The following is a 10,806-nucleotide window of genomic DNA, read 5'->3' on the forward strand; positions in this document are numbered from 1 at the left end:
GTGTGTGTGTGTGTGTGTGTGTGTGTGTGTGTGTGTGTGTGAGAGAGAGAGAGAAAGTTTAGAATATTCATTTCAGAATAAAGAGGTTTCTACAGAAATCTGTAGTACCTGTGGTGCAATATCAGGTACATTATTGCTAACGCTACTAGCTCTTGACATGATAGGACTGATTCCTGGAGTTCCTGGCGTACATGGTGCTGTCGAAGATCGCGGGCCTGGGGAAAGAGAATGATACCTAAAATCCCTAGACTGATATGCGCCAACTGAGCTGTTGCTTCGAGATACTCTTGATTGTTTCTTCAATAATGACGGATGGGTATCCCATTTAGGTTCTATTGGTGCTTTTCTGTAACAAAAAAAAAACATTTTTAATAGCCACAATCTTTTAAATAAAAATAAAAATGATGGGTTCATAAAGAAATATAATTTATCAGATTTTAAAATTACTTAAAAGTTGCTAATATAAAAGCTTCATGATTTACTTCAAAATCAAAATAGAATTAATATGATTGTTATATAATTTTAAAAATAATTATAAAAACATATTTATATAAATGCAAACAGGTTCTTTAAAAAATTGTTTTGTCTCTCAACTAGGCATACTTATGACAAAAATATATATTTACGGTGGTGGTGGAGGTGGAGTTGAACAATATTCAGCCAAATCCTGTTTTATAGGGCTTGTAAAATTGATTAGATCAGTAGTATCTTGACTTGATGTGGCAGTCGTCGAATTTCTTCTACATGGTATTGGAGGTGGAGCTAATATTGCACTTTTTTGATTTGTGTTAATGCATCCAGGTCTTGGTCGACTTCTGCATTGAGATCTGTATATATAATGCACAAATGACTTAAATATTTTAGACAGTAAACACTTCTATCAAGTTAAAGATTATTAAATTATATCCAATTATTATATATAGATATTATATCAAATTATATTATAAAATTATAATCAATTGTAATCGATATTATATTATATCAAATATATTATATCAAATTATATATAATATAAAATTATAATCAATTGTAAAGTTAAAATCAACTGATGAGAATGAAAAATATTGAGTGATGAAATATACACCTTTCTCCTTGCGAGCTGTCTGTCTCTGACACGCTATTCGTATTGCACACATTTTGAACGAAGCATGCCTGCTGCATGTTACTAAGTTCCAATCGTAACTTCTCCAATCTGTATTTTTCTAAAGCCAAGGTCTCCAAACTGAGAGCCTTGGCCTGCTCCAAATCCTCCTGATACTTCCTTTCATGATCGATCACCGCAGTCCTTTGGTCGCAGGTATTTTTACTGTAGTGTGACATCTGAAATGAGATTCAAACGTCTATTGTTACGCCGACAATACATTTCTCTACGATCCGTCGCAAGTAACAGTCGAATTAGGATTGGCAACGGCGTGTCATAAATCACACGTTCTAACCTATAATGGAACGGAGTCAGCGACGGGAACAGCAGCTGAAGCGGAGATATTTCCGGTTCGACGAGGCGAGTGAGTCCAAATGAATCGCTCTCAGCCTCGAGGACGGCGTCCCTCGCGGGAATGCCTAACAACTATCGTGCATCTCGCGTCGCTTCGTGTCACCCTGAAAACGTCACCGTGTCGGACGGATTTCTCGACTTTCGCGGACACGGTGACACGTAGCGACAGCCGACGCGTGCGCTACTGGCCGCCAGACTCCAGACTGACTCCAGATCAAGCCGGAGCGAGCAATGCAACGCGCATATATCGATAAACAATGGGGAAAAGAAGGAAAGGAGCAATAATAACGAGAGAGGAGAAATCTGGAGCTGCGCGGTATGTGCGTTTAAAGGGCCGCGTTATCAGCTGCGCGACGGCTACTGGCGGACTTCGGAGCGACTTGATAAATCCGCCGGCGGCTCACCGTAGCATTATTCCCCGAACAGGCACGTTTCTCAGTTGACAGGTGCTCGTATTTCCGTTTCTCTCTCTCTCTCTCTCTCTCTCTCTCTCTCTCTCTCTCGTTCTCTCGATACTCCGTCTCGCTTCCTCGCGATTAAACGACGATCCGCCGACGCAGCACTCAGGAAAGTAACGTCCTCGCCCGGCGCTCCGCTCCCGTCCCGAGTTCCAGCACTTCCAGCACGGTTTTCGTCGAGCCCCCTTCCAAGTTCGCTCTGAAATCTCTAACGAGCGTCCGACGGCAACCGGTGTACTGACTCGACTCGCTCGAGTATGTATATATGTTATATGTTATACTGTTACGGTGGTCAACGACGTCAACGTGCGAGACGATACTGCAGCCGCTGTTACGACGTGTCAAGGAAGTGGCTTCGCCAACGACCAACGGACCCACGCTCTTCGCGTTGATCGCGCGAGCCTTATTCGATTCAATTTATGGAGCGCGTAGGCTCGCGACCAGTTATAGGAGTTCCGCTTACCGTGCACGCGTCTCCGCGTCACGATAAACTGTCCCCGGCAGCTCCGTTCGTATATGGAAGCGCGTAGCTGCTATAATGCTTATGCGACTTTGTTTGTTTATACCGGGTGATTCATAAAGTCGCTCTCGCACGGATAAGTCCGTTCCAAAGAATGATAATAAAAATAAATAAAAAATGATTCAAATTACATCGGTCGAGCAATGCGCGAAAACGCATAAAATTTGTCTGAATAGCGTACTTAATTTTTTTTTTCGAAACATCGCATTTATATTATATAAATATATTTTACAGTTACAAAAGTAAAGTACATATACACTCACACAGTGCTCTTCGTGGAAGATTAAAAGCGAGTTATTAGAATTTAATATAAGATAAATTTTTTATATGAATGCTATCCAAGTATAGGATAAGTCATAATAACATTAAAATAATGTAATGTTAAACTGGATCGTAATTGATTGAGTGACTTGTAGTTTTGATATCATTTTGATGTCATGATGACTCGTGTTCTGGTTGCACCTCTCTTGAAATAATTAGTTGAATCGATATTGATTGATATTGATAGCCTTGGTCCATCGATGTCAATTTGACACCAATTATTTTCAATTTTATATAAGTACATAGAAATAAGATAATGCCACTGATAACAACTCAATGTTTTCGTAATTGTAATAAAGACATATTATTTTTATCCATTTAATATTTAGAATAAAGTCATTCCATATATTTTTTTATTTTTAAATTAAAATATAGAAAAAAGAGTAAATTTAAATTTATTTGCTCTCATTTTCTACAATCTTCTTTCATCTTTCAGCTAATTTTTGTATTTTCTACTTGCATGATTAAAATAATAGCAGATAATGATTCTCTTTCTTGCATTTGAAAACTGGATCTCCCTCACAAATCTTACATTTAGTTGTAATGGAAAACCGATTATTATTCGCTCATTTCTTTTCGTACTTCAACTCGACTACTTCTCGATTATCTTCATTCGAGTTTGTTCGAGAATCTTGATTGTACGATATCGATCGAAGAAAATTACAATGATTTTCGATAATTCAGATATGTTCTTTGATGTTCTATTCTTCTGAAGAAGACATTTTACCAATCTCTTTGCTCAATAAAATCTAACATCTCTACTTTATTAGATGCATTAATATTATGTTTCATTTATTTGCGAGTAATGCAAACGTCATAATACAATTTTCAACGTAGACACGTGTTTAAATGTGTATTCGTCCAAATAAGTATTCGTATCGAATCTTTTTTAGTCTTCTTCGTCTTCTCTGGAAGGTTCAACTCGTCCAAATGATTATGAATTATTATAATATGCACCTTTTAAGTCTACGTGGCTTTTTAATATAACTATTCATGTGACGTGTTCTTAACACTCTGACATTCTATATATATCTCTATTTTTATTGCTCTCTTTCTTACTTTACAATTAAATAGAAATAATATTTTATACATCCTTTAGATAAAAATACCATCGAGTATTAAACAAAATATTTTATGAATATGACTCTTGTAATAAAAATTAAAACTACTAAATCTGATTCTAAACTATTTTGCTAAAATGACTATCTAGTTTTGTCCGGGAAAGAATTCACGTTGACACACATTTATAAAAAATTAAATATTTAATAGTAACAATTTCTATTTTTTTGTCACAGATAAGTACATTATCGCAGTAATTTTATATATTTTTATGTGTACATAAAATGTATGTGCTTCATGTATTTTTACTTACTAGTTTCTTAAAGAAAAAAGAAAAACACTTTTATAAATACAATCTGTATTTAGGAAGATGAGGTGATGGTAAGCCAATATCCCGTCTCGCTCGCGGTCACAAGACTCCGTCTGCTAAACTTGATCGGCACCGGTGATTTTTCGCATATCTCAACTCGATGATCCTTGAGGAACGCTATTATTCCCATCTTGATTTGCAGCAATGCGAATCGCATGCCTAGAAAGTTACGAAATCATTGTAATGAGCCGTGATTACGACGCGTTGATTATATAATTGCTGAGTTTATAACGAATTTGAGACAAGCTTATCAAATCGGGACGTAGACTTTTACATAAAATACATGCATACAGTACATTATCAAGGTCATCGTCCTCCAGGCCGCATAAATTTGCACGCACAAACGAGCAATGCGTCTCGGCCTCTTGAGCTAATAATTACTAAGTGAGTTATTTGAACGATAAATTTCGCACGCAATGCTTTAATATGTAATCTGTCGTCCAATTATTATAGTTGAATTAACGATTGATCAAAGATAACGAGAATATTGGTTAAAAGACATTCAACAATGTTAATATGAAATATGATGAAGAGATAAAAAAAGATTTGTGATGAGGAGAATCGATAAGACGATTAAGAGAGATTACATGGCATTATTTGCAAATTTTATAAATATTATTTTTTATCGCGAATAATTCTGTCATGATTTTTAAGTGCTGATCAGCGAATCAATAAGCTTTTTTTGGTTCAAACGAACGACGTAAGCATGTGACGTAATATCGCGTGTTGAGTCAGCGGATCATAAATTAACCGTTTGTTTAATTTTCTACTTGCAATAAAATTATATTATAATATCGTTACACACAAGCATCTACAGAAAAAAAATTAAAAACAGATTTTAATAGATTGTTTATCTGAAAAACTGCCTAAAACATGTTTGAAGGATAAACGGCATCGAACATCTTTTCTAATAACATTACATTTACAACTATAATTAATATTACAACTATAATAAGAAAATAATTAATAATTAATATAGTAATTATTCAGACAATACGCATGTCCAAAAACAAGACATAAAGATGTCTAAAGATGTCTAAGACGTCTTAAAGATGTCTAAAAAAGATCTTATGTCTCGATTTTGGACTTTTTGTTGTCTGAGTAATTTATATTATAATGATTTATATTATAATATGATAAGTAATTAATTTATATCATAATGTCATTATACTAATTAATAACAGTTATCCATAAATGGATAACATTATTATGTTTCTTTAATTTATTTTTCTTATCTTCATAAATATAATAATAAATAATTGAGGTATTTCTCTTCAATTTTCTAGCTATTGATAATGATATATAAATGAATAATACTGCTATCTCTCTGCAGTCTATATAAATTATTCATTATTTTTCTTATCTTTATAATACAGAAGTGTTTCTCCCAAAGTTTCTCCTCAATTTTCTAGTTGCTGATATTATTTCTTTTTCTGAGTGCAAGAGTCAATACCTATGCAATTTCGTGGCCCTTCTCCGAATGGAAGATATGTGTAAGGATGTCTCGTGCGTTTATTCTTCTCCGTGAATCTCTCGGGATCAAATCTTGCCGGATCGGGATAGTAATTTGGGTCATGATGGAGACCATAAATCGGTATGACGACCCGCAAGCCAGCCGGTAGTTCTACATTGCTGTCCGGTATCCGGTACTTGTATTCGCATCTTCGAGCGAACAGTGGGGCTGGCGGATACTTCCTGAGAGTCTCTACATAATTTACAATTCTAGCATTTCCAGATTATTTCCAACGCGCGTTGAGTCAGCGAATTATTTATGAATTCTGAATTAACTGTTTGCTTACTTTGTTATTTGCAATTATATCATTCACAACCATCGACAGAAAAATAATTAATTTAAAAATGTAAACTTTGTAAACGGGTTGCGTTCGTTTGGATAACAAAAATTTGAGAATTGCTTAAAACATATTTAAAAGATAAGCGGTGTCAATTTAAGATAAACGGTGCTCATGTTCGTGCTGTGTTTGCGATTACACATGAACTCTCATCGTACGTATGACACAAAACATATATGAAGATATTTGCAGCGGAATTCCACACGAGTTTCCTTCTGAATAATTTACTTATTTAGTAAAAATAAATGGTGTCTATTTTATATTCACTGCGTCATAATGATTTTATCATAAATCAATGAGATCTGAATTTCAGCGTTGTTCACGATAAAATGATTACATCCGAAGAAATTTTTTATTTTTGGATTTTTCATCAATGATACTAACGGATTCGTACCTAATATTACCATGTCGAGATACTTCATTTCCTGAACCGCGTCGTAAGTTAATTTTCCATCTCGTGTTCCTATAGCATTGTGTACCTCTCGCCTGGTCTTATCTTGAATTTCCTGGTTCAAGGCTAGTTCATAGAGGCAAAACGCGATCGTGTTCGACGATGTTTCATAGCCGGCGGCAAAGAAACCGAATGCTTGTGCCGCGATAGTGTTTTCATCTAATTCTATAAATGACAAACTTTTTTAGCCTACATGAAACGATGTTGCCTATTTTGCACGACATTGCAATTTAACTTACCGATTTCCTTCGCCGCTTGGGCGTCTTCATCGCTGCAGATTCTTGAGTTAGTGGCTTCGCTCTCCAGAGTACCCTTGTTTTTCAGCTCGATTAGTAGGTCCATAAAATCGTATCTGGTCGTGCCGTTATTCTCCCTCTGACTGATCATTTGTGACACGACATGCGTGAAAAACTGAGTAACGCTCGGATCGACGAGTTGCACACCCATCAGTCTGTATAGCCTCGGCATGGCCGTTCGTAACATCCTCCAGAGAGTAGCCTTGTAACTCGGCTTCGAAAGCTTCTTCACCGCTCTGTGAAACTCAGACTCTTCGTCGGTGAGCGCATTTATCTGTATGCCGAAGGCACAGCTGCCGATGACGTCAATGATGAATTTCGCGGCCAGTTCCCGTACCTCGACTGTTTGGTCAGCGAAGTTGTTTGCCTCATTGATAAGCCGCTGCAATTCTTCGCAGCATTCCACCAGTAGGTAGAACATCCGCTTCAGTTTGCCCGACGAGAACGCGGGCGTTAGTTTCGATCTAAGGCCCTTCCACTTACGCCCTTCGAGATTGAACAGATGTCCGGAGAGCGGATCCTAATGCGTATACGATTAAAATAAGATTTAAAGCTCATTAACAGAGTTTTCAGAAATATCTATATATTTTAAGAAATATTTAATTAGCAGTTAACATTTCGGAGATACGAAAGAAAACCTCCACGAAATGGATAGTTTTGCTAAAGTATCTAAAAACTAGCTAGGTATAGTTCTGAAAAGAATTATGTTAGACCATCGAAATAAATTACATAGGATAAACTGGTCGCGAAAATATCAAAACTTTTTGCAGTATTATTCATCATGCTTGAGATTCTTACGCAATTATTTCGATAATCCAATAAAATTATTTTCATATCATTATTATTGCAATAATGCCTTGTATATTTGACTGAATACACTATATAATCTTTTATTAATTTTTTATACAATTTGAAAATTTCTGTTAATCTATCCAAATTACCTTTATTCTATCTAAGTTTTTAGATATTTCAGCGAAATTGTTCTTTGTGTGTATTAATAGTCGTGTATACCTGATCGTTATTGATCGGTATCCCACGATTCACGAAGCAAGCGAAATCTTTGACGCATACGCTCCTCACTAGATCGGGATCGCGTAGAATCAGCACGGGCGATCTTACTCGAAACGCGCCAAAGAACCTTTCATTCTTGAACCACTGATACATCTCTTTCACGCCTTCTGGTTGCGATGTTCGAAACAGGAGCAGGGGACCAAAATTTCCGACAAGCACGGTCGGCTTTTTGAACGGTACACCGCGACATTTCCAAAAGTCAAAGGTAGCCGTGAGATAAAAGTATAGGCTACCGAGGACGAATCCGATAAGTAGAAAAGGATCCAATAATATCGCTACGACATCAAGCATTTTCAAACTTTGCTCGTCGCGCAAATTTCAAAGAACAGCTTTTCGCCTAAAAACGTAATTCCTAATTTACCACAGAAAAATAATAATTTATGATAGAGAAATAATTATTTTTCCTTTTATAATTTTAGTGTTAATAAGAAATAAACTGACATTTCTCGTCATTTTAACATCAAAATAAAGTCTTTGATATTTTGACGTCAAAATAATGACGAATAATGTCAATTTGTTTTCTGAATATATGATTAATGTAACGTAATTTTTAATTTATATTGCATTTAATAATTTCTTCGACGTAAGCGGATTATGGCCGCGTTGAATCGTTCGTGTCGAATATTGATTTATGACATTGTTGAATCATACAGTGCAGCCACGGCTGTTTGACTATCGGAGACTATTTTTAAATTCATTTTACAAACGTAAACATTTGAAGTGCTCGCAAAGGAGCACTACGAGCAGAGATTATCATACTCGCGATGTGTTTGCGACAAGTCCGATTATACACGAGCTCCGATCGTACGTACAGAAAACGCGCACATATATATTTAGCTCACTTCTTAACCACCTGCTGCCTTCAACAGTAACGTTAAGACATTAACCAAGAATTAAAATACTCAGTCGGTCACAATTCAATTTCTGTAATGCAAATATCGCATGTTGCACGGCAGAACGTTTCAGAGAAACATTTTAAATATTCTTAAAAGTATTATTGTAAAAAGTCCATAATTTCGTTTCAATGATTCAGTTTATATTGCTTTTGTAGATAAACTGTCTGTCTCAGCATTAATTAACAGACTTTATTATTCTTTCGATCTATCAGTTTCTTTCATCCAATTTCCAGTCAAAGAGTTCTGTGTGTATTTGATTCACATTCACGTATCCTATCCATCTCATCCTGACTATTTTCTGAATACGCATTTTTGCGCATAATCGTGTTCGAACTTAAAAATAAATTATAGTCTCCTACATCAATTTCGAGAAGAATTATGACCCATGAGTCATTGATAATGATTTTTAACATTTCAGTAATTTATGAAATTTCAAAGTTGCGATTCGGACGGACATTCGATAAAACTCGACATAAATCAAAATAAGTATGTCATAAATATACAATAAAAAAATAAATCAAAGTAACCATATCATAAGTGTACATTAAACTATATAAACTATATAAAACAGATTAAGAAACACTTCTTTTTAAGAAGTGCTTTATATAAAATAACGAGTGGTTCTTGATTAATTTATCAACTTTCCATCGATGTATACTTATCGCGATTGTTTATTATGTCTGATTCATGCGTCTAAAATTTTTTCAAAAAAGAGAAAGAAGCTTAGAACGATCGAGACAAAAGAATATGTTTCACTGAGAAAAATGGTCTTGGATTAATAGCAATTCTGGTGGAATAGATGAATCAGAATTTTCTGGTTATGCCTATTGGAATTCTAGTTGAGATAATTAGAATTCTGATTAATATAATTATTCTGGTAAAAATAAGAATTCTAGTAGAGTTTACCAGAAATATTGTATCAACCAGAATTCCGATTATCTCAACTAGAATTCTAATAAATTTAATCAGAAATTTCTGATTCGTCCATTTTTAATCAGAAATTTTTTTCAGTAAATCTATTAAAATTTTCGATATCACATATGTATATTGATTCCAATAACGACATATTGGATTCATCCTCGTTTCTATTACACCAGTTCGATTATTTCAAATTTCTCACATTTAGATAAACGATGATATTTTTATTCAGCTTATGTTGCAATTCGTGCAGCACCCGATTATCGATGCACTACATTTTTCGCCGAAGGGATGTGCACACATTCACTGGCATTCCAAGAAGTAACAAACGGCACAAGTTCCACGGCGATGTTTGTTTGATTTAGTGTAAAAGAAAATCGATTGCACTAAAAGACATTCTGCGGCATAATTTCTCTTACACCTGCCGCGGTTTCCCGTCACGTAGTGCAACCGGTGATCGAGTCGCGGTCGTTCCTGACCGCGAGAAGATAGTGGGAAGAAAGGATAGGAAACAACAAGGGGAAAGAAAAACGTCACAATGTATTCCAAGTGTGTATGGTTCCCGCGGAAAGGCTGACCTCCCACCGACTGGAAGGCATGAACGAATGTCGCGCATTTATAGAGACCTCACACTGGCGCCGACTTTGAAGCCGAACTCATATGGCTGATCTGACTACGGATAGCTCCGGGTTATCTTCAAGAGGTTTCTGCATCCCTCTCCGTCGCCAATATCAGCTGCGCTGCTTAAAATGAACTTGCGTTTTCTTCTTTGAGCGCTGACTATCTCTGTCCGTCGTGAATATTCATTGCTTGAATGAGTAATAAAATATATAGATAGTAATTTTTTTAGACAACTGTATGTTTATAATTGTTTATAATTTTAACCAAATATATATAAAATATATAAAAATATATTGCAAATATAATTATCGTGCTATTAATAACAGTCGCACACATTGCTTAAAAATCTTTAATTTTTTCATAATATATTTTTCTATTATTATTATTATTACATAAATAGTAAGTGAATTTAAGAAATTTATATTTATTATAATTGTGATTGCATTTACTGAATAAATGTTTAGTTTGATTATTATTTAT

At 35.2% G+C, this 10,806-nt stretch overlaps 2 protein-coding genes across 3 annotated transcripts in view; both read right to left on the reverse strand.

Moving 5' to 3' along the window:
• The window catches only part of LOC108685023 (phosphatidylinositol 4-phosphate 3-kinase C2 domain-containing subunit beta), a 12,180-nt gene extending 10,592 nt beyond the window's left edge, over window positions 1-1,588 (reverse strand). For both annotated transcript variants that reach the window (XM_018189632.1, XM_018189631.1), the window contains exons 1-4: window positions 1,437-1,588; window positions 1,085-1,320; window positions 627-827; window positions 109-346 (exon numbers count right to left, since the gene is read on the reverse strand). In XM_018189632.1, the coding sequence (XP_018045121.1) occupies window positions 109-346; window positions 627-827; window positions 1,085-1,320 (675 nt within the window). In that variant the 5' untranslated portion in view covers window positions 1,437-1,588. The remainder of the gene's footprint in view (window positions 1-108; window positions 347-626; window positions 828-1,084; window positions 1,321-1,436) is intronic.
• Window positions 1,589-4,043: 2,455 nt separating this feature from the next.
• LOC108685013 (probable cytochrome P450 6a13) lies at window positions 4,044-10,359 on the reverse strand. Its single transcript, XM_018189611.1, has 6 exons — window positions 9,908-10,359; window positions 7,832-8,228; window positions 6,764-7,340; window positions 6,468-6,689; window positions 5,677-5,928; window positions 4,044-4,382 (listed from the first exon to the last, which is right to left on the reverse strand). Exons 2-6 carry the CDS (start codon window positions 8,180-8,182, stop codon window positions 4,216-4,218), a joined length of 1,569 nt encoding a protein of 522 aa, XP_018045100.1. The 5' UTR covers window positions 8,183-8,228; window positions 9,908-10,359; the 3' UTR covers window positions 4,044-4,215.
• Window positions 10,360-10,806: the final 447 nt, after the last annotated feature.

Source organism: Atta colombica, unplaced genomic scaffold (genome assembly GCF_001594045.1).
Source record: "Atta colombica isolate Treedump-2 unplaced genomic scaffold, Acol1.0 scaffold142, whole genome shotgun sequence".
NCBI classification, from domain to species: Eukaryota; Metazoa; Arthropoda; class Insecta; order Hymenoptera; family Formicidae; genus Atta; species Atta colombica.